This window comes from Pipistrellus hanaki (genome assembly GCF_964339955.1).
Source record: "Pipistrellus hanaki genome assembly, chromosome: 16".
Lineage (NCBI taxonomy): Eukaryota > Metazoa > Chordata > Mammalia > Chiroptera > Vespertilionidae > Pipistrellus > Pipistrellus hanaki.
This window is the reverse complement of record NC_140518.1, coordinates 48,490,273-48,514,172: the sequence shown is the minus strand read 5'-3', so window position 1 is coordinate 48,514,172 and position 23,900 is coordinate 48,490,273. Positions and strand designations below refer to the sequence as shown.

The following is a 23,900-nucleotide window of genomic DNA, read 5'->3' as shown; positions in this document are numbered from 1 at the left end:
ATCAGTAAAATGTTGCTTCAGCGGCACAAAAGAAAGTCTTTTTTGCATCGAATCGTGACTGGCGATGAAAAGTGGCTTTATTTTGAGAATCCCAAACACATAAAATCATGGGTTGATTCAGGTCAACCATCAGATTGCTTCGGAAAGAAGACAATGCTCTGCGTTTGGTGGGTTTGGGAAGGTGTGGTGTATTATGAGCTTCTAAAACCAGGTGAAATACTGATCGCTACCGACAACAGATAATCAGTTTGAACCACGCTTTGATCATGAAACGACCAGAATGGGCCAGAAGATGCAGCAAAGTAATTTTGCTTCATGATGACGCACCATCACACACTTCAAAACCTGTTAAAGGCACGTTAAAAGATGTTGCCTGGGCCGAAGCCGGTTTGGCTCAGTGGTAGAGCGTCGGTCTGCGGACTGAAAGGTTCCGGGTTCGATCCCGGTCAGGGGCATGTACATTAGTTGCGGACACATCCCCGGTGGGGGGTGTGCAGGAGGCAGCTGGTCAATGTTTCTCTCTCATCGATGTTTCTAGCTCGCTCTCTCTCTCCCTTCCTCTCTGTAAAAAATCAATAAAATATATTTAAAAAAAAAATGTTGCCTGGGAAGAATTCACCAGACCTTGCTCCTTCAGATGACCAGTTGTTCATGTGAATGGAACACACAGCACTTTAAAACGTACCAAGAAGTGGAAAATTGGGTCTCTGAATGGTTTGTCCCAAAACAAGAAAAGTTCTATTGTAACGGTATCCACAAATTACCTGAAAGATGCGGGAAATGTGTAGCTAGCGATGGACATTACTTTGAAGAAAACACTTTTGATGTTTCTCTTGAAATTATCGTGTTTTCTTTGATTACAAAATCTGCTATTATTAACCGGTACACCTAGTGCATTGATGTGAGAGAGACACATCAATTGATTGCCTCCTGTTCTGCCCTTCAGTCCAAGGCCCAACACTAACCACTGAGCAACTGGCCAGGATTTATTTATTTATTTATTTATTTATTTATTTATTTATTTATCTATTTCATTGTAGAGAGAGGGGAATGGGGAGAGAGGCATAACATTGATCAGTTGCCTCCCATATGTGCCTACCTGGGGATTGAACCCAAAACATAGGTACGTGTCTGACCAGGAATGGAATCCGCAACCTTTTGGTACTTGAGATGATGCTCCAACCAACTGGGCGAGCCACTTAGCCAGGGCCAGCTGAATCTTATTCACTCAGCATCTCAGAAAACCCCCAAATCAGCGTTGAGCTTGTTTGGTGAGCCCCCCTTTCAAAGTTCCCCCAAGTGTTCCAGTGGAAGATGATGCTTAAAACTCAAATTGCTACATAGGAGCCCAGAATAGGCAGGAAAGCCCCAAATTCCAACAAAATGTGGTGAAAGAAAGTGCTAACCTTGACCAGGTGTCTTAAAAATTTCACAGGATTTTTACATTTCATGAGTCAAGAATGTAACTAACCCCGAGTTAATGAGTTTTGGTGCAAAGAACTGAATTTAAAAATTGAAATTGCCACTTGAGATGTTCCCTACCTCTTCAACCTTAATTTTAAACTGGATTATTTTATTTCAGTTGTTTTCAAACTGTAAAGTGTTCTGTGGAGGTATATCTTGGTGAGCCAGAACTGGAATGAGGGTGGAAGGCAGGACTGGGGAAGAGAGATTGAAAAGATAGAGTTTAGGTTCCCCATTATCTGAATCATTTCTCGTTTGAATATTTTATACATTTGGCTTCCATCTAAGATGGTTGAGAGTAGATTCCAGTTTAAAAATAAGAAGGTCTGAACTATTACTATATGCTTAATGTCTGAGGAAGGAGGTCGTAGTGGTTTCCAAGCTGTAGTTCTTGTACCTGCTTTGGCCCATACATTTATATACTACAAGGCTAATCTCTGATTTCACTGATGTTTTATTGCCACCTGCTTTGAGCTGATAGCACCTGACTTTATTTTATTTTAGAGGTATTCAGGTTAAGTTCATGAAAATCACAAACATTTAGGAAATCATGAAAGATTATGGACAAAAGGGAAAGAGACAAACCATTGGAGTTCTATTTGAGTGACATTGAGTGTAACTGTTGAACTCAGGGCTCACCATTTCTGAATATTTAAAAAATACCTTTCCTTTTGCTTCTCTGTTTCATTTGTAGCTTTTACTTCCTTAGGATGTCTGAACTGGGTGGAGAGCTTAGAGATAGATTATGTAAGCATTTCTTACTGGTGCAGATAAGAATTACTTGGAAAATATATAAAACATTTGTGAATATTCATATAGTGAAATACTCTACAGCAATGGAAAGGAAATCAAGAATGTTTTTGTTGACTCATGAGAATGATTTTCAAGATATATTGCTAAAGTAATAAAAGCAGGATATAGAACAGTATTTATTTACTATGCGACCATTTATGTAGAGGGAAAGAGGGAGAAAGAATATTTCTAAAGGATACTCTAGAAACTAGTAAGTTTGGTTGCCTTCTGGGAGGACAGCTGGGTAGCTGAATGGAGAGGAGATTTTTCTATGTATTGTATGGTACTTTTAAAAACTCTAAAATCATACCTATACCACAGGCAGTCCTCGCTACGTCGTCTTCTCCCATTTATTTATTTTTAGAAAAGGTTCTGTTATATCGACGTATGCACATGTGTGCTTTATGTTTTTATTATTTATTTACCACAAGTAAAGGTCAGGAATTATCTTTCTTTTAAAATTTTTTACCGTTTCACTTAATTACTGCTGTATGTGTGCTCCATGTGAGTGACGTAGGTGCTTACGCGGTGGGTTCTGACTCCTGGTGAAAATCGCCTGACTTCGTGCCATAGGAATGGATTTCCGACGTGACCTGAGGACCTACTGTACCTACTTCTAAAACCAAAATGAAACAAGCATCACACCCTCAAAACCCCCATGTGCTGGCATTTTCTCTTTTACCAAGTGCAAGTGTGTAGGAGGGGCATGCTGCCCAGTTGGTGTTAATGTGCTGTCCCACTGAACATCCACCTCAGAGTAGTTCACTGTTGACTGAGAAAACTGCAGCTTTGTGAAACGGGAGAAATTGAATTTCTCTGCTTCAGTTTCTAAATCTGTAAATTCAGTGTTAGTTGGATAACTTAAAAACCTCCCAGTTCTTAGTTTTTCTGATTTCCATGTCTTGAGAGGGAACAGGCAGGAAACAGTGTGGGGAGACCAGTTCTGTCTTCTAACTCCTTCCCTGGCTATGTTCTTCTACAATAGAAAATTAAATGAGTCATGAGATGGTATGTTTATTTAAACGACTCATATGCTACATAGGACCCATGGAAATTAAAGAGTTCTTTCTCTAAGTTTTGTATTAAGGTTATATTGAATGATAGTTCTCTAGAAAATTTTGTTTTCTAAATGTAGCTTGGTAAAGAATTTGACTAAAATGGAGAAATTATATACTTTATAATAAAGATTACTACTTTTATTTTAATGAACAAATGTCTATGTACCTACTATCTATCTGTGTTTAAGAAAACTATTTTATCATACTTGTTTCAAGAAATAAATTAGCCGAAACCGGTTTGGCTCAGCGGATAGAGTGTCAGCCTGTGGACTGGAAGGTTCCGGGTTTGATTCTGGTCAAGGGCATGTACCTTGGTTGCCGGCACATCCCCAGTAGGGGGTGTGCAGGAGGCAGCTGATCGATGATTCTCTCTCATTGATGTTTCTAACTCTCTATCCCTCTCTCTTCCACTCGGTAAAAAATCAATAAAAGAAAAGAAAAAAAAAGTTAAAGATTGTTCCCCCTTCATAGACTATTATCCTAAAGTAGATCAATTTAGCACACTGAATTAAAAAAAAAAAAATTGCTCTCCTTCCAAATCCCTTAAATGATAGAAACAAACAAAAAATACTTCAGTAAATGACATAAATTATTAAATGAATGGGGATTTTTATACACACACACGCACACACACACATATATATACATACATACATACATACACACACACATATACATATATATTTTAGTTAAGCAAGGTGGTGGCAAAAGTAAGTTTACATTTGTTCTTATGGAAAATAATACAATCCTATATAATAAAAGGATAATAAGCAAATAGACCGAACAGTGGAATGACCTGTTGCTATGACATGCACTGACCACCAGAGGGCAGATGCTCAATGTAGGAGCTGCCCCTCAGTGGTCAGTGAGCTCCACAGGGGAGCGCCACTCAGCCAGAAGCCGGGCTCATGGTTGGCGAGCACAGCAGCAGTAGCGGAGCCTCTCCTGCCTCCACAGCAGCGCTAGGGATATCCAACTCCCTGCGGGGAGTGGGCATAATCCATCAGTCAGACGTCTCCTGAGGGCTCCTAGACTACGAAAGGGCACAGGTGGGCTGAGGGACACCCCTGCCCTGCCCTGCCCCCGAGAGCACAAATGTCATGCACTGGGTCTCTAGTAATTCATAATAATACAAGAATAAACTGTTTCATGTACTCATAACTGTAAACATAGTTTTGCCAAACCCAGCATTTAAATAATTCCCGTCATGAATATATATGTATACGTGTGTGTGTGTGTGTGTGTGTGTGTGTAAGTGTATAATATTTCTTATGGGAATTTTACATATTTTTATATATAATTAAGATGAGAATTATATACATATATATCCTACACATTTCCCCATTATTCATAATATATAATGAAAAAATGTGTAGGATATGTATGTATATAATATATAATATATGGAAAAATGTGTAGGATATATATAAAATATTCCCATCTTAATTATACACACAAACATTTCTCATCCTAAAACATAAACATATATAATGTTTTACGATGAGAATGCTCAACAGTGTAAAGTTAGCTTTTGTTATTTAATATTAATATGGTCTCATCCAGAGATTTTTATGCGGCCTGACAAGCTGACTCTGATATTCACATGAAAGAAGAAAAGTGCTAGAATAGCACTCTGAAGGCTTTGAAAGGAGCAGTAACAACTAAGCCTAGTAAGGGGAAACTTGTGCAGATATAAAGGCCTTATGGTGTTACAGCAAGTTAAAAAGTGTGGCATTGGCATAGGAAAGGATACTCAAATTAACGAGTCTGGAATCATGGACATATTATAAATATACTTTATAATAAAGATTACTTATTTTTTAATGAACAAATATCTATGTACCTACTATCTGTGTTTAAGAAAACTATTTTATCATACTTGTTTAATAAATTAAAAGAAAGAAATTAAAGACTATTCCCCCTTCATAGACAATTATCCTTAAGTAGATGTATATTTTATGTTTATGCTTTGACATGTGCATGTATAAAATACCTTACTAATAACAGCCTAGGTGGTCCTCATGCTGTCACAACATGGCTGTGCGCACAGCGGGCATGCGCAGGTGGGTGGGCTGGGTTTGATGCTGCGTACGGTACGTGGCATGGCGCCTGCCTGGGAGTCCTGCCTCCTCCCAGCTCCGCACATGGCCAGGCCTGGGGATCCCATGGCTCCGTGCAGCATGGGGAGGTGGGTTCGGTAGGTCCCTGTGCGATGTGGAGGCTTGGGGGTCCGTGGCTCTGGCCTACCTCTTTGGGGCAATCCATTGAAGAGCTCCAGGTGGGGCCTGCCTCTTTGGGACAATCGATTGTGGGGCTTTCACACTGTGACAGGGCGCAGGCCAGGCTGGGGGAACCCCTCCTCCCCAAGTGAACGAATTTCGTGCACCGGACCACTAGTACAGTATTATTGTCGGTGTTTGTAACATATTAGCATCACTGTATAAATTGTTTTTACGCAGCTTTGTATTTTTTTGAGGTTTATGTGTTTTGACACATATAGCTCTAGGTTTTTGTTCTTTTTTTTAAATCATCACTGGAGGATAATTTTTCATTGATTTTTAGAGAGAGTGGAAGAGAGAGAGAAATATCAATGTGAGAGAAACACGTTGATTGGTTTCCTTCTGACCAGGGCCCGGAGTGGAAGGAGCCTGAAACTTAGGTACAAGTCCTTGACTAGAATTGAACCCAGGACTGTCAGGTTTGCAGGCCGGCACTATCCACTGAGCAAAACTGGGTAGGGCTCTAGTTTTTCATTGTAACTTTTATATATGTAGTATTTTATCGTATGAATATACTACATTGTGGAATTTAGGTTATCTTCAAATTTGACTTTTGCTTGCTGCAATGAATATCCTTTTTTGTGTAAGTACTAGTGGCCTGGTGCACAAAATTTGTGCACATTAAAAGGGAATTAATTAGAGGAAATATTTTAATATTGCTATTTTCCCTTTCTTTATAATGGAAGTATCAGAGATGAAAGAAAATTAGTAAAACGTAAATGAAAATCTACCTCCTGTCAGAGTCTGGGGCATGCTGCGGTACCTGTAGTCAAGTCCCTGCCTACCACCTGCATGTGCTTCGAAAATGCAGGAGACCCATACCCAGCTGGCCCCACCCTGTCAAGGCCCTCAGGAGGTGCGCAGCCTCAGGGCCCCCGATCCAGCGCCGGGGCTGGGGGCACAGCCTGAGGTTCCCCATCAAGCCCCACTGGGTGGGGGCTGTGGCCTGAAGTTCCTTATCAAGACCTGCTGGGGAAAGTGCAGCTTGAGGTCCCCCATCAAACTCCGCCGGGCAAAGGCATGGCCTGAGGTCTCCTGGCCCAGCGCTGCAGTGGGGGTGGTGGTGGTGGTTGTGGCCTTAGGTCTCCAGGCCTGGCTCTGGGGCGGGGGGTTCACATGTGGCCTGAGGTCTCCAGGCCTTGCTCCAGGGTAGGGGGCCCGGCCTGAGGTCCCCCGTCAAGCCCCGCAGGATGGAGGGCATGTCCTGAGGTCCCTTGCCCCAGTCAGGTGCCATGCAGCCTCAGGTCCCTGCTGTTCTGTTGAGACATTATGGTGTCCTGGCTAATTTGCATATTCCTCTATAATATATATTATATAGATAGATGTGAGTTTTTGTAGGGTATATACTAAAATTGCTGGGTTGTAACAGGGATAGCATTTTAGAAGTGTGGAAAGGCAGACTTGTTAGTTAACTATCAATTAAAGAAAATATAGGTAGGCCCCTACCTAACCAGTTTTTAGAAAAAAATTTAGGTGAGTTAGGAGCTAAATATTAAAACAAATAAAACTTTTAAAAGTTTAAGAGGAGAATAATATTTTTTTCTCAATTTGGGGTAGTTAGGGTCTTCAGAAAGTTATGAATTCTGGGGAAAAAAATAGAGTAAGTCCTCACTTAACTTTGTAGATAGGTTCTGTGACTTGAGGCTAACCAATATATAACTAAAACACATTTTACCATAGGCTAATTGAAATAAGCAAGATCTATGTTCCTATGACTCATCAACATGAGAATATAACAGTGTTGAATGGAAATGACTTACTGAGGATCTGCTATATTTGTAACATGAAGGTAGAAAAGGATTAATATTCAAAATACGGAGAGATAGTTCAATTTCTAAATATAAACTAGCAAACCCTCCCAGCACCACCCCATGCCCCATTCTCAGGCCTTTCCCCCTGTCACGCTACTTCCTCCCTCTCCTCCTGCCTCCTTGCTTTACATTAGGACTTCTGTAGTCCTCCATGAAATGCTCTAATCTCTTTCAGGCCAATTGGGTCTTCTTCTCTTTCATGCTTTGGCTCTCAAATAATCTTAGAACTGGGACAGTCTTGAGAAGGAAATGGAGCATAAATAATAATTGCACTGGGACAACAGCTGTAAATTGGGTTTGTTTCAGGAAATCGGGTCATCCTAGCTGAGATTGGTTTTCTGTGATCACCCCATTGAAAATTTCCCTCTTTCTGTTTTAGTAATAGCACTTCATGATATTATTTCATGATTATTTATTTCCTTTTTTAAAAAAATATATTTTGTTGATTTTTTATAGAGAGGAATAGAGAGTTAGAAACATCGATGAGAGAGAATCATCGATCAGCTGCCTCTTGCACACCCCCTATTGGGGATGTGCCCGCAACCAAGGTACATGCCCTAGACTGGAATCGAACATGGACTTTTCAGTCTGCAGGCCGACGCTCTGTCCACTGAGCCAAACTGGTTTCAGCTGATTATTTATTTTCTATGTTACCTCACAGTAAGATGACATATCTTGGGCACCATTCTATGCCAATGTTTAGAACAGTGTGTTGGTACATAGTGTGTACTGTTTGCTAAATATTTGTTAAATATATGACATTTCTATCTTTGGTCTTAAAATCTTGTGAAGATATGAGACACATGGAAAATAGAATACTAATGGTATATACAAATTATACATTAGTAAAATAAAAATGTTCTCATTTATACAGACTTTTGTGGCATTCCCCAAATAAAAGTTCCCATTAGCTAAACTTTTTATAAAACACTTTTCTAAGCTCATATTGGATATTTTGGACAGTTCCTTGAGAAATAGTCTCAGGCATTCATCTTTGGGTATCTCTGCATTGAGTAAGCAAATGAATTCCTAGAAGGGGAACTGCTGTGCAAGAGACTACACATATTTTCAAGGCCCATGGTAAATATTGCCATTCTTCTTTAGAATTCAATTTGTACTCATTTGACATACAAGTGTAAAGAGTGCCTTTTTCTCCTAAATCACTAGTACTAGGCATCTATAATAATAATCTATAATAATAAAAGGGTAATATGCTAATTAGACTGAACGTCCTTCGGATGAATCTAGGGCTGGAGGATAGCCCAGGTGCTGGGTCCCTGCAGGCAGCAGAAGGGAAGCCAGCCTGGGTCCCGGGGGGCTGTGGGCAGTCAGAGGGAAGCCAGCCGAGTTCCAGGTGCCTGTCAGCAGCCAGAGGGAAGCAAGCCTGGGTCCCAGATGCCAGAGGGAAGCCAGTGCTGGCAGCTGGAGAAAGGAAGGCCTACTCTTGCAGGAATTTCGTGCACTTGGCCTCTAGTTATCCTATATAATAAAACCCTAATATGCAAATCAACCAAGTGGCAGAATGACTGCACTGACCACCAGGGGCAGACACTCAATGCAGGAGCTGTCCCGTGGTGGTCAGTGTGCTCCCACGGAGGGAGCGCTGCTCAGCAAGAAGCCAGGCTCATGGCTGGCAAGCACAGCGGTGGTGGCAGGAGCCTCTGCTGCAGGCGGGCAGTAAGGAGCGAGGGGTCCCGGACTGTGAGAGCCCCAGATTGTGAGAGGGATGTCTGACTGTTAGCTTAGGCCCATTCCCTAGGGGGAGCAGGCCTAAGCCAGCAGATGGACATCCCCCAAGGGGTCCCAGACTTTGAGAGGGCACAGGCCAGGCTGAGGGACACCTCCTCACCCCCCAGTGCACGAATTTCGTGATTTTTTAATATTTTGCAAATCTGCGGACTGATTATATTTTATTTTTCTGTTATTTCATTAATTTTTTCCTTAGTTAATTCCATATTCTTGTCATGTCGGAAGTGTCATCATTTTTATTGTTTTGTAAGAAATATAAATTCATGTATATGCATATTATATTTGGTATATCAAAATTTTGCTATTGTACTTTTTCTGTTCTATGGTTTGCCATTTAAAGTTGTCATTGCTGTACAGAAAAATAAAAAATAAAGTACACTTCGTTAGTTAAAGATATCAACCCAATCTTTTTTTTCTAATATATATTTTATTGATTTTTTACAGAGAGGAAGAGAGAGGGATAGAGAGTTAGAAACATAGATAGAGAATCATTGATCAGCTGCCTCTTGCACATCCCCTACTGGGGGTGTGCCCGCAACCAAAGCACATGTCCCTGACTGGAATTGAAGCTGGGACCTTTCAGTCCTCAGGCCGACGCTCTATCCACTGAGCCAAACCAGTTTCGGCTCAACCCAATCTTATTTGTGCCTTTGGTTTGTGCTTAGGATGTCTTTTTCTGTCCCTAGTGTTTATATGTATTTCTGTTAGGCTTTTTTCAAAGAACTGCAAATGCTACCTGGTCTTTTAAGGACCTCCAGTTGGAAATCAATTTGAGAATATTAGTGTCCTTAATTATCTTGCCTTATCCTGAGGGTTAAGGAACAAAGAGAAGAAAAAAGCAAATGGTAATTTCTGTTCTGAGAGCTTTCCTAGAGAAGACTTAGGACAAAAACCAAAGATTTACTGAATGCAGTAACTCTCAGATTGTATTTCAGCAAAAAGATTTCTTTGTTATAGGGTAATGTTATTTGCCTCTAAGATAAAGGAAAAAATACTGCTAATTAAATCATGATGTGCCATTGATTGTAGGATTACCTTGACTTCAGAGTTTTTAAAAAATATATATTTTATTGATTTAAAAAATATATATATATTTTATTGATTTTTTTACAGAGAGGAAGGGAGAGAGATAGAGAGCTAGAAACGTTGATGAGAGAGAAACATCAACCAGCTGCCTCTTGCACACCCCCTACTGGGGATGTGCCCGCAACCAATGTACATGCCCTGACCAGAACCGAACCTGGGACCTTTCAGTCCGCAGACTGACGCTCTACCACTGAGCCAAACTGGTTTCGGCTATTTTATTGATTTTTTTACAGAGAGGAAGAGAGAGGGATAGAGAGTTAGAAACATTGATGAGAGAGAATCATTGATCAGCTGTCTCTTGCACACCCCCTACGGGGGATGTGCTCACAACCAAGGTACATGCCCTTGACCGGAATCAAACCCGGGACTCCTCAGTCCGCAGGCCAACGCTCTATCCACTGAGCCAAACCGGTTTCGGCAGACTTGAGTTTTTAAGATATGAACATAGTGTTTTATTAAAACCCCTGAAATGTTATTTATTAACTTGGACTGCAGCACAATAATTTTAAAGTCCTGTGGTTGCTTTGTATAGTTTGTTTGTTTTGGCTTGGTAATTTTTAAAACACAGCTTTATTGATATATAATTTGTATACCATATAATTCATCCATTTTTTTTTTTTACAATGCAATGGTTTTTCTCTATATTCAAATATATGTATGTACAAGCATTGCTACAGTCAATTTTAGAACATTTTCTCCATCTCAAAAAGGAATCCCAATACAGAGAACATTATTTATCCTAAAAAGGTAATTTTGATATAATGCAATTATATGGATAAGCCTTGAGGATATGCTAAATGAAATAATTCAGTCACAAAATAACAAATACTGTATGATTCTACTTATATGAGGAATAGCCATATTCATAGAGGCATAGAGTAGAATGGTGGTTACCAGAGGGAGGAGGAATTGGGAGTTAGTGATTTAAAAAAAAAAATATATATATTTTATTGATTTTTTTTATAGAGAGGGAGGGAGAGAGAAGGATAGAGAGTTAGAAACATTGATGAGAGAGGAACATCGATCAGCTGCCTCCTGCACATCCCCCAGTGGGGATGTGCCCGCAACCACAGTACATGCCTTGATCGGAATCGAACCTGGGACCTTTCAGTCTGCAGGCTGACGCTCTATCCACTGAGCCAAACCGGTTTCGGCGGGAGTTAGTGTTTAATGGGTTTAGAATTTCAGTTGGGGAAGATAAGAAGTGCTGGAAATAGATGGTAATGAATGTACATATGCTACAGAAATGTCCACTTAAAAATGACTAAAATGGCCCTAGCCGGTTTGGCTCAGTGGATAGAGTGTCAACCTATGGACCTGGGTTCGATTGTGGGCAAGGGTTGCAAGCTCCTCCCTGGCCCAGGCCCTGGTGGGGCTCCTGCATGAGGCAACCAATCAATGTGTTTTTCTCTGTCTTTCTCTCTCTCTCCCACTCTCTCTAAAAAATCAATGGAAAAATATCTTTGGGTGAGGATTAACAAAAAAATAAAACAAAAGGATTAAAATGGCAATTTTATGTTAAGTGTATTTCACTACAGTGGAAAAAAAAAATAGAAATCCTAGACACTTGAGCTTTTATCTTGTATTCCTTCATCCCCATCCCACCATCCATAAGCAACCAGTAATCCACTTTCTATCACTATTTTGACTATTTCGGACTTTCATATGAAAGGAAACATATAAAATACATACTTTTATGATTGGCTATTTTTACTTAGCATAATGTTTTCAGGATTCATCCAAGTTATTGCACATACCCATACTTCATTTTTTTTTTTTTTTTTAATTGAGGAATGTAGGGGGAGAGAGAAACAGAGACAGAGACATTGATGAGAGAGAAATACATCGACTTGTTGCCTCCCAAACGTGTTGAGAAACTAGGGCAGGGATGAACTTGCAACCCAGATATGTGCCCTTGATGGGAATTGAACTCATGACTATTCGGTGTGTGGGCTGATTCTCTAACCATTGACCTACGCCCGCCAGGGCCATTCTTTTTTATGGCAGAATAATATTCCCTTGTAGGGGTATACCTGATTTTATTTATTCATCATCAGTTGATGGAAATGACACTTGGGCTGTTTCCAACGTCTGTATACTTATTTTGGGACTTAACATGAGATCTTACAATTATGAGGAATAAAAACCTACTCCACTTATATTAAGTAAAGAAGGCTGCCTCCTTGTGGGGATGGACCCTGGAGCTGAGAGTCAGGAGCCAAGGCAACTGCTGCTGTGTCTTGGGGGCTTGCACCTTCTCTTGGCTCTCCTTCTCTATGCATGTCTATATTTGTCTAGACTGGTGTTCTCTACTTTCTCAGTAACTTCCGTGGTACAGAATATGTGGCTCATCTTGACTATTGCTGTGGCCACTTTGCAGCTCAGGTCCTTGTAGCTCATGTTTCAATTCCAAATTTCTGAAGAGAGAACCAATTGATACACCCCTGGTCCATTTGGGTAGTTTATTTGGTACAAACATGGTGTCAAAACCACACTTTAACTAGGGAGGTCTTTTAAAAGGAGTGTGTGCGCATGGAGCTGGGTGTGAATGACCAGTTTAGGACGCTTATGCTAGTCAATCTAAAGATGGACCGAATTCTCCAGGCCAGTGGTCATCAAACATGTTGGTCTTAAAACTCCTTTACATTCTTAAAAATTTAGAACTCTAAGGAGCTTTTGTTTATGTGGGTTATATATGTTGATATTTACCACATTTGATATTAAAATGGGGGAAACTTTACAGATATTTATTTAGGAATAATACAATATAAACCTACTTAATGTTAATATACATGTTTATGACAACTATTTTCTAAAATTAAAATTTGTTGAGAAGAGTGACATTATTTTAAGTTTTTGCAAACCTCTTTAATATCTGGCTTAGAAGATAGCTTGATTCTCATATCTGCTTCTATTGTACATTGGTCTTGTGGTATGTTGTTCTGATTGAAGTTTATGAAGACAAGCTAACCTCACACAGATATGTACTTGGAAAAGGGAGGGGTATTTTAATAGCTTTTAAAGATAATTGTGGCTATTCTTTGATATCAACCTAAATCAGAAAATTGGTAATTTTTTAAAGGTTAGTTGCTATGTAGAATCTGAAACCATATCATTGAATTTTTCATATTCTGTCACAATCAACATTTACTGGTTTGTCATGTACTTTATTTAATTGTGGTAAAGTATTTTGTGCTTTTAATAACTATTCATGCATAATCTTGTAACATTCGGTATTAGTTGGAAAATATTGCTTCATTGAGTTACTGTAGGTATTGGAACATTTTATTATATAATATAAAAAAATATCACAGTTAATATCACCACCAGTCTTGTCAGAAAAGTCTTTAAATATAGAGAAATTGTCAAGTTCTTGGTGGCAGATGCAAGTTTTTCCAAAACTCGAATTTTTGCAAATATTGGCAGTTTTCTTCTTTGACGGTAGTCTCCACTTTGTTCTTTCTTGAAAGTTTTCCTATTAGTGCCTTCTTAGCTCATCATTTTGGTACAGAATTATTTAACAAAAACAACATTTCCTCTGCACAAATGCCTATCCTGTAAATACTCTCGAATCCTTTTAACAAGTGACTTTTTACCACCTCAAAGTTCACAATCATGGACTTTAGTTTTTGTAATCTATAAGGTTTGTTTCTCAGACTTTTATAGAAAGAAAAGCATTTACTGAGAAGTTCTATGTGCCAGTCCCATGTTTTTATATAGCTATTGGTATTATTTGTGGTATGTTAAGTAACCTTTTTTTTAAGTGTAAAGGGAAATAAAGACCTGCTAATATTTTTAAATGTCAGTAATTTCTATTAAGTAAATACATGAGAGAAAACTTTTACTGGTAATTGTGGTTTTATTTATGTAGCTATAGTTATAATTTATTAGAAGTACACCTGGTGCCTTAGTTCTTATCAGTTCTATTTTTTCCCCATTCTATTTAGGTGGTTTCCTAGAAACATGATTGTTTGTTGGATTTGATCTCACAGCCTGGTGAGGACTTCTTTACTGATAATGTCAAGTTCAGGTTATCCTCCCAACCAAGGAGCATTCAGCACAGAACAAAGCCGTTATCCTTCCCATTCTGTTCAGTATACCTTTCCCAGCACCCGGCACCAGCAGGTAAGGAACAAATACTGTGTAAATTGTATATGTATTTTGTGTTTTTCTTTTACTTTTCCTATGATATTTGTTGGTCAGAAACCAAATGTAGTTGTTATACATATACAGGGGTTTGTAAAAGTAGGCTAACAGATGTAATAATATATAATCCTACATAATAAAATCCTAATATGCAGATTGTCTCCTTGGCGGTCTTTTGACTGCTTGGTATGACATGTGCTGACCACCTAGGGCAGCACAGAATATGGTGCATTGGCGATGCGGCACTGGCAGCAGGCAGCAGGCAGCAGGCAGTAATGAAAGTGCTGCCGGCCCCGATGGGCCCCGATGCGAGTGGGACCATGGCAGGATCGGGTGGGGCAGGTGAGTGGGTGGTGCCAGGCCAAGGCAGGGTGCCAGGTGGGGCTGCGAGGCTGGGGGTGTGAGCTTCGACCCTGAGGGACCCTACCTGTGCATGAATTAGTGCACTGGGCCTCTAGTAATAAGTAAATAATAATATAAGAGTAAACTGTTTTATATACTCATAACTGTAGACCTATTTTTGCCAATCCTTGTGTGTGTGTAAACTTTTTTTTTTTAATGACAAGAACCATTCTCAAATATGGAGAACTAAAAGTTGGGGATTAATTATCTTTGGCTTCTTACTATGCCTTTATAACAGATTTATGACAGAGTGACCATGTAGGATTTTGTTGTAGGATTTGTTGTGATTGATTGTAGCTACGATTTATTGATAGAATATTAGTTACCTAGAGTTTCTAAGTTAAGACCTATGTTTGTGCTCCAAGTTTGGTTGAGTATTAAGCTGGACTGATAACATGGCCTCTTTGGAGTGATGGCCAGGATAGGGCTTCTCCCTTCTTGAGAGATTTGATGATAAGAAGCTGAGTTTGTATTATTGATTTACCTTGTGAAAAATAAAATGTGAAAAGAAATTATTACCTCAGAGTGGGCCAGGTATGGGGATTTAAGAGGTTTGAAGAAAAAATGGAAGGGAAGTGATGAAATGGTCATTCAAAGAAAAAGAAAACAAACTTATCAGCAAAATATGGTTGAGTACTACTGAGAACTCCTTTGAAGTGTGTTCATACTTACAGAGTGAGAAAGGACATTCTTACCTTGTTTCTGTTTAGGGAAGCATTCAGTCTTCCATCATTAAGTTTAATATTAGTAGCACATCTTTGTAGATTGCTTTTTTTTTTTTTTTTTTTTTTTTTTTGTCAAAAGATGTTGCTTTCTAGATTGATAATTTTTATCATGGTTGGGTGTAGCAATTTGGTTGCATGTCCTCCCTTCCCCCAGTGTTAGTTATCTGATTACAGTGGTGCCTCACACAACGAACTTAATTTGTTCCAGGAGCAAGCTTGTTATGCGAAAAGTTCGTTATGTGAAACGCGTTTTCCCATAACAATACATGTTAAAAAAAATAATTCGTTCTGTAGCATAAAATATGCTAAGATGACATAAAAAAAATATGCTAAGATGACATATTTTTATTTAGATACATCTAAAAACATAATTTTTTTAAACACACATTTTTTTAATTTTAAGACAGACTAAGTAGAGTCTACCGAATCTTGCACATCTTCATCCATTTTCTGCTTTTTGGCCGATGGTTTCATGAAAAACCTGTCCAAAGTTCGCTGTGCGAGGCGTTCGTTATGCGAGGCACCACTGTATTAATTTCCTAGATTGTTGTAGCTTTAAAAAAAACCCAAAACTTTGAAGTTTAGTTTATACATAATAAAATTTAAATATATGTATACATTTTGACAGATTTATACACCCAAAAATCCCCACCAAAGTGAAGATATAGATATCATTTCTTTATTTTTTTTTAAATTTTATTGATTTTTTACAGAGAGGAAGGTAGAAAGACAGAGAGCTAGAAACATCGATGAGAGAGAAACATCGACCAGCTGCCTCTTGCACACCCCCTACCGGGGATGTGCCTGCAACCAATGTACATGCCCTTGACCAGAATCGAACCCGGGACCTTTCAGTCCGCAGACCGACGCTCCACCACTGAGCCAAACCGGTTTCGGCAACAGATATCATTTCTGTCACTTCTGAAAGTTCCCTTTTCTCCCATCCTGGTCAGGGCTCCTTCCCAACTTCCCATAAACCTTAGCTAACAGGAAACTGATCTGCTGTCTGTCATAATAGATTATATTTGTCTTAAGTTTCCTGTGAACTTCCATATTTTTGAATTTTAGTTATGTTTTGTCATCTCAATAGTTAACTTTTTTTTTTTTTAAACTACTTGACTAAGTATGGATATATCACAAATTGTTTATTTCTTTACCTATTCAGTTTTTGGTTGTTACAATAAAATTACTTTTTATCTATGTGTTTGTTGTATTTAGATTATATAAAGAGCTCTAGCTGCTTTGGTTCAGTGGATAGAGCATCGGCCTGTGAACTGAAGGGTCCCGGGTTTGATTCCAGTCAAGGGCACATGCTTGGGTTGCAGGCTTGATTCCCCAGTAGGGGGTTTGGAGGAGGCAGCCAAATGATGATTCTTTTTCATCATTGATATTTCTATTTCTCTCTCTCTCCCTTCTCTAAAATTAATAAAAACATATTTTTAAAAAAGAATTTACTTTATTTTCTTAAGAGTATCATTTGGAAAACATATGTGTGTGTGTGTGTTTTTTTTTAATGAAGTTCAGTGTATTTTGTCTTTTACATTTCTTACTTTTTGTGTCATATTAAGCAGTTTTTGCCAAATTCAACGTCATTAAGATTTCTGTGTGGATTTTACATTTAAGTCTATGACCTATTTTGAATTAAAATTTTATGGTATGAGTTAAGGGTTGTTTGCATATTGAGTATTCAGTTGTTCTAGAAACTATTTATTGAAAAGATATTCTTTCCCCAGTGATTTGCTTTGGTACTTTTTCTTGTAAATTAATTGACTATATATATGCAAGACTATTTCTGTTCTTTCTACTGTTCTGTTGATATATTTTGTCTATCTTTACTGCACATTGGTGTGTTATTCTAGGTACACAAACACTTAATCTTTATTAACATACTTCATATGGTCTTGATTATGACCTATAATAATAAAAGCATAATACCCTAATTAGAACCACCTTCCGGATGTCATTACAGACATCCTTCTGGACTAAGCCACCACAGCAGGGGCCAAAGCAAAGTGGTTAGGGTGATCAGTCAGAGTGGTTAGGGGCAATCAGGCAGGCAGGTGAGTGGTTGGGTGATCAGGCGGGCAGGCAAGGAGGGTTAGGGGCGATCCAACAGGCAGGCAGAGGCAGTTAGGAGCAATCACACAGGCAAGCAAGTAGTTAGGGATGATCTGGCAGGCAGAGATGGTTAGGAGCAATCACACAGGCAGGCATGTGGTTAGGGGTGATCAGGCAGGTAGGCAGGCAGGGAGAGGTAGTTAGGAGCCATCAGGCAGGAAGGCAGGTGAGTGGTTAGGAGCAATTGTCCTGGATTGCGAGAGGGTGCAGGCCCGGCTAAGGGATGCTGCCCCTTTCCCCTTGTGCACAAATTTTGTGCACCGGGCCTCTAGTAGCTTTATAAGTTGAAATTCAATGGTGTGATTCCTTCTTCAATTGTTGTTTTGAATATTTTAGATCCTTAACATTTCTATATACATTTTAGAATCAGCTTGTCAGTGTCTACAAAAATATTTCTGAGATTTTTATTGGAGCTTTATTGAATCTAGAGATTTATTTTAGAGAGAATTGATGTTTTAATAACTTTGAGTCTTCTGTTCCATGAATGACATGGTATATCTTTACATTTATTTAGGTCTTCATTAATTTTTCTTAGTAAAGTTTTATAGTTTTCAGTATACAGATAAATATCTTTTATCAAATTTATTTCTAAATATTTTTGATGCTATTGTAAATGGTATTTTTAAAAAATATCAGTTGTTTGTTATTCTGACATATATTGATTTTATATACTGAAAATTTCTTGTTACTTCTATTTGCTTTTTTATAGATTTCTTGCCCAAGGATATTTTTATGGAATTTTCTATGTAGAAGATCTTGTAATCTGAGAATAAAGACAGTTTTGCTTTTACCGTTCCAGTGTGTATGCCTTTTCTCTTTTAGCCTTATTGCACTGGCTAGAATATCTAGTATAGTGTCGAAGAGAAGAGGTGGGAGTGGACATTCTTGCCTTGTTTCTGATCTTAAGAGGAAAACATTCAGAATGATTAAGCCTTGCCAAAGCTGGTTTGGCTCAGTGGTAGAGCGTCAGTCTGCGGACTGAAAGGTCAAGGGCATGTACATTGGTTGTGGGCACATCCCCGATAGGGGGTGTGCAAGAGGCAGCTGGTCGATGTTTCTCTCTCATCGGGTTTCTAGCTCTCTATCTCTCTCCTTTCCTCTCTGTAAAAAATCAATTAAAAAAAAAAAAAAGAATGATTAAGCCTAATCACCCCTAACCACTCCCATGCCAATCTGATTGATGTCTAACTGCTCCTCTGCCAGCCTGTTTGCCCCCAACTTCCCTCCTCTGCTGGCCTAGTCACCCCTAACTGCCCTCCCGTGCTTACCTGATCACCTACAACTGCCCTCCCTTGCAGGCCTGGTGCCTCCCAACTGCCCTCTTCTGTTGGCCATCTTGTGGTGGCCCTCTTGTGTCCACATGGGGGCAGGATCTTTAACCACATAGGGGCAGCCATCTTGTGTGTTGGAGTTATGGTCAATCTGGATATTACTCTTTTATTATTTAGGGTAGAGGCCTAGTGTATGGGTGGGAGGCTGGCTGGTTTGTTCTGAAGGGTGTCCTGGATCAGGGTAGGGGCTCCCTTGGGGCATAGGGTGGCCTGGGTGAGGGGCCTGTGGTGGTTAGCAGGCCCAAGTGAGACCCTGGTATCTGGAATTAATTTACCTTCTACAGTTGAAACTTTGTAGCCTAGAAAGGAGCCAAGCCTCCTGCTCACTCTGTGGCTGCTGCCATTTCTGTTTGGATTTGTTTACCTTCTATGATTGAAACTTTGTAGCCTGGAGTGGAGGCCTGAGCCTGCCAGGGCTGCAGAAACTGGCTTCTTCTATTGCTGGGGAAACCCAAGCCTCCCTCTTGCTCTCTATGGCCACAGCCATCTTGGTCAGCCTTAATTTGCATACTCGCTCTGATTGGCTGGTGGGCGTGGCTGGTGGGCGTGGCTGGTGGGTATAGCAGAGTGATGGTTAATTTGCATATTACTCTTAATTAGGATTATGTGCCTTTGACTGGAAACGAACCCGGGATCCTTCAGTCCATTGCTCTGTCCATTGAGCCAAACTGGCTAGGGCTCTTTTAGTACTTTAAATAAAAAATGTCATTCTTTGTATTCTGGCTTGATGGTTATTGACTAGAAGTAGAAATCTTTGGTCATTCTTTGTTTTTTCATATGTAAATATTTTTTCCCTCTCTTTACTATTTTGTTGTTGTTGTTGTTAATCCTCACTTGAGGTAATTTTTCCATTGATTTTTAGAGAGAGTGGAAGAGGGGAGAGACAAAGAGAGAAACATTGGCATGAGAGAGACACATCATTGGTTGCTTCCCACACAAGCCCCAGGAAGGGCTGGGGATTGACCCTGTGGTCGAGGTACATGCCCTTGACCTGACTGAACCCTTGGCCCTCCAGTCCCCTTGCCAGCTAGGGCCCTATTGTTACTTTTAAAATTTTTCTCTTCATCAGCAGTTTTAGGCAATTTGATTATGATGTGCCTTTTTGTGTGCTTTATTAATTGTATATATCGCTATCTTTCACTGAGCTTTCTGCTTCTAGACTGTGGATTTATAATTTTCATAAAATATGGGCAATTGATTTTAGTTATTATTTTTTGAGATATATTTTTCTGTCTCCTTTTTCTCTAAATTCTGTCTGAGGTACCAGTTACTCATTTTATATTACCTTAAGTACAAGTCACTGGACCTCTGTTTACTTTAAGTTTTTTAAAATCCATTTGCTTCATTTTGCTATGGCTTTATGTTCAATGACTTTCAGCAGTTTCCAATTTATTGTGAATTTTTATCCAGTGAAGCTTTTTTGCAGACATTGGGTATTTTCTTTTTGTTTAAAATATAAACACTGAATTTTATACTTTTTAGCGCTTGCTTTTATTGTGTTTATTTAAAGAAAGTTTGATTCTTTCTAGTAAGCAATTAAATTACTCTTGAAATTTATTTTTCAACTCTGCTAGGGCAAGTCTTTTTTATTTTTTAGTTATTAAACAGACTAGAGGCTTGGTGCATGAAATTTGTGCACTTGTGGTGGGGGAGGGGTGTCCCCATCTGCCTGCACCCTCTTGCAGTCTGGGAGCTCTCAGGGGATGTCTGAATGATGACTTAGGGAGCCTGGCTTCTGGCTGAGCCACGCTCCCCTTATGGGAGTGCACGGACCACCACGGGGGATGCTCCTGTGTTGAGTGTCTGCCCTTTGGTGGTCAGTGCATGTAATGGTGACCGGGTGTTTTACTGTTTGGTCAATTTGCATATTAGCCTTTTATTATATAGAATGCTTGAAGTTTGTTGACTTTTTTGAAAACACAACAATATATAAACTTTTATTGCAAATTAAAAATGAGATTCTTAAAAATCTCGACCAGGTATGAAACTATTGTAAAACCTTTGAAGGTATACTAAGAAAAACCAGGCTTTTTAATAAGACAAGTTTGTCATTACCAAAGAGACATTAAGGATCCCCACAAGATGGCGACGTAGGTAAACACCTAAACTGCTGCCTTGCACAACAGTTTCAAAACTAAAACCAAGGCAAAACATCTATCACCCAGAACCATGGAAAAGCTGGCTGAGTGGAAGTTCTACAAGTAGAAGGAAAGAGAAAAGAGCATTCAGAGCATAAGTGCTGAAAAGCTGAGGTAGCGGAGATGTGCATGATCTGGGCTGGTGGCGGATCCCGGCTGGCAGCGGGCATTGCTTTCTTCAACCCAAAGGGAGACAGGCTCCTGATTTCTCTGAAATCCAGCTTCTGGGGAGGTGCGGGCCACCAGAACTCCCATGGGGAGAAGCTGGACTGTCTGCCATCGGGGTGGAAAGTGAGGGTGGTTTCCTTGCAGAGCTGTGCGCAGGGATAATTGCTTGCTACGCTGGGCATTGGGATGCGGTCTGGAAATGCTGGGACGGTGGGCTGGCAGCCATCGTTTTTTGCCATGCCATAGCCTGATGACGCCCCTGAGACCCCACCTCACACAACCTACAAGCCCACTCAAGCTCCAAGCTGCAGCTTTTGCATATGAATGGCCTTCCCTATCACAGCTTAACCTAGCAAACTTGCAACCCGGTTCAGACAGCTACCAAGCCTCCAAGCCCCAAGCAGGGCAAGAGACAAAGAGAGAATCTTACAAGCAGCAAGAGAAAAACAGTTATCTACAAGGGAGTACCCATATGACTGTCAGCTGATTTCTCAACAGAAACTGTGCACGCCAAAGTGATGAATAGCAAGAACCTACAACCTAGATTACTCTACCCAGCAAAGCTATCATTCAGAATTGACGGTCAGGTAAAGAGCTTCACAGATAAGTAAAAGCTGAAGGCGTTCACCACCAAACCAGTATTATATGAAATGCTGATAGGTATTCTTTAAGAAGAGGAAGAAAAAAAAGGTCAAGATAGAAGTTATGAACAACAAAAAGACATCAAATACATACCTACCAACAAGTGAACCTAAAAATCAAGTGAATAAAAAATCTGAAGAACAGAATGGACTGGTGAATATAATAGAATCAGGGACATAGAAAGGGAGTGGACTGACAGTTCTCAGGGGGAAGGGTGTGGGAAGAGATTGGATAAAAATCTTACACTTATGGATGTGGCGGGCGGTAAGGGTATGGGGTGGGATGGGAATCAGGTGGAGGGGAGCTATGGGGGGAAAAAGAGGAACACCTGTAATTGAACAATAAAGATTTATTTAAAAAAAAAAAGAGAGACATTGAGGTAAAAAACAAACACCCATGCTGTATAAATAATGCAACTAGTTCTACCGTGTTTCCCAAAAAATAAAAAATCCTCCGAAAATAAGACCTAGTGCATGGAAAGATAAGACATCCCCTTGAAAATAAGACCTAGCGCAACTTTGGGAGAAAAAATTAATATAAGACACTGTCTTATTTTCGGGGAAACGGTAGTTATCTGCTCAATGGGCAAAAAGCAAGTACTTCCCTACTGCTGAAATTTCATATTCATTTCTTCTTGTTGAATGACTAATTCGGATGATGGTAGATAGCCAAAGGTAAGCCAGCATTTACTCAGCTTCACTCCACTTAGCCTTGATGAATTCAAAGTTGGTGGATCAGCTGCTTTTGTCTCTTTGCCACTTTTGGTTTAGGGTTTTCTGGGCATCTGTGTTGGTAATTGAAGTTGCTGTGGTACCAATGTTGAGGTGGCTGCTAACCTTGAGTATCATTTCCTTGATTTTCCTTATCTTCTTCATTGCCATCCTTTCTAAGTTGTGTTTGGAGAGGAGGGCTCCTGCCAAGTTGTGGTCTGTAGCCCTGATACACTGGTCTACCTTAATCGCTTGCACCCTGGTTGTCAGCACCTTTTATTACTTCTCCCTGCAGCAGGGGGTTGGAATACTGTGATCAAAGCCCATTGGGTCTTTGCATGAAGTAAGGTGGGAAATGGCACCTGCTTTCAGACTGGCACTGGTAGGGCTGGCCTTTGGGAACATTCTCTGATGCCTCATGCTTTTCCCCACTCTCACCATTTCCGTAATTCTGCTGGTAAATGCAGGCTGACCCCTGCATTGTGGATAGCGTCTATAATGGTAATGGTCTGCTGCATATTTACTGCCTTGCACTGGAACTTCACCAGGGCATATAATTTTTGCTGCCTCTGCATCCTTTTCTTCAACACCAAACTCCTTTGCCTACACTGCGAAGGTACTTTCTGGGGTTATTCTTCTTTATGACCATTTTATTGTTCTAAAACCTTAGTTGTGGCAGCACTGAGGGTGGGGCAGGCTATTGCTGGGTCTCTACCTCTCTGCTCATGGTTGCAGTGATGATGATGACTAGGGCTGGCTGCTTCAGCTATATCGCCTCCGGGGTGTCATGATAACTAGGCCAGTGGCAACCATGGGGCTGCTTAGGGTCCTTTAGGGTCTGCTCTCCTTTCCTAAACGACTTACAGTGGTCTTTTAAAAACATTTCTTTAAATCGATTTTTAGAGAGAGGAAAGGAGAGGGAGAGAGAAACATCAATGTGAGAGTGAAATTTTGATCTGCTGCCTCCTGCACACCTCCTACGGGATTGAGCCTGAAACCTGGGTGTGTGCCCTGACTGGGAATCGAACTGGCAACCTTTTGGTATTTTGGACAAGATCTAACCAACTCAGTCATGCCAAGGGAGAGTAATCTTTATCTACTTCCAAACTTGTCCTTTTTGGGGTATCTACTGAATGTCTGGTATGTTCAGTGCGGTTTCTTCCTTCTGACTGGATGGAATTTGAACCAGTTCTGGTCCTGTGTGAGCTCTGGGAATTGTTTGTTTTGTAGGTTATCCTATAACATATTATAGTAAAAGAAGGAATGATATGATAAATACAC

The 23,900-nt window shown here is 40.0% G+C and overlaps 1 protein-coding gene across 20 annotated transcripts in view; it reads left to right on the top strand.

Moving 5' to 3' along the window:
- NCOR1 (nuclear receptor corepressor 1) overlaps positions 1–23,900 on the top strand; it is a gene marked incomplete at its 3' end in the record, with an annotated part of 185,671 nt that overhangs the window by 20,970 nt on the left and 140,801 nt on the right. For all 20 annotated transcript variants that reach the window (XM_084861459.1, XM_084861475.1, XM_084861473.1 and 17 more), the window contains exon 2: positions 14,187–14,364. In XM_084861459.1, coding sequence (XP_084717585.1) covers positions 14,257–14,364 — 108 coding nt within the window. In that variant the 5' untranslated portion in view covers positions 14,187–14,256. The remainder of the gene's footprint in view (positions 1–14,186; positions 14,365–23,900) is intronic.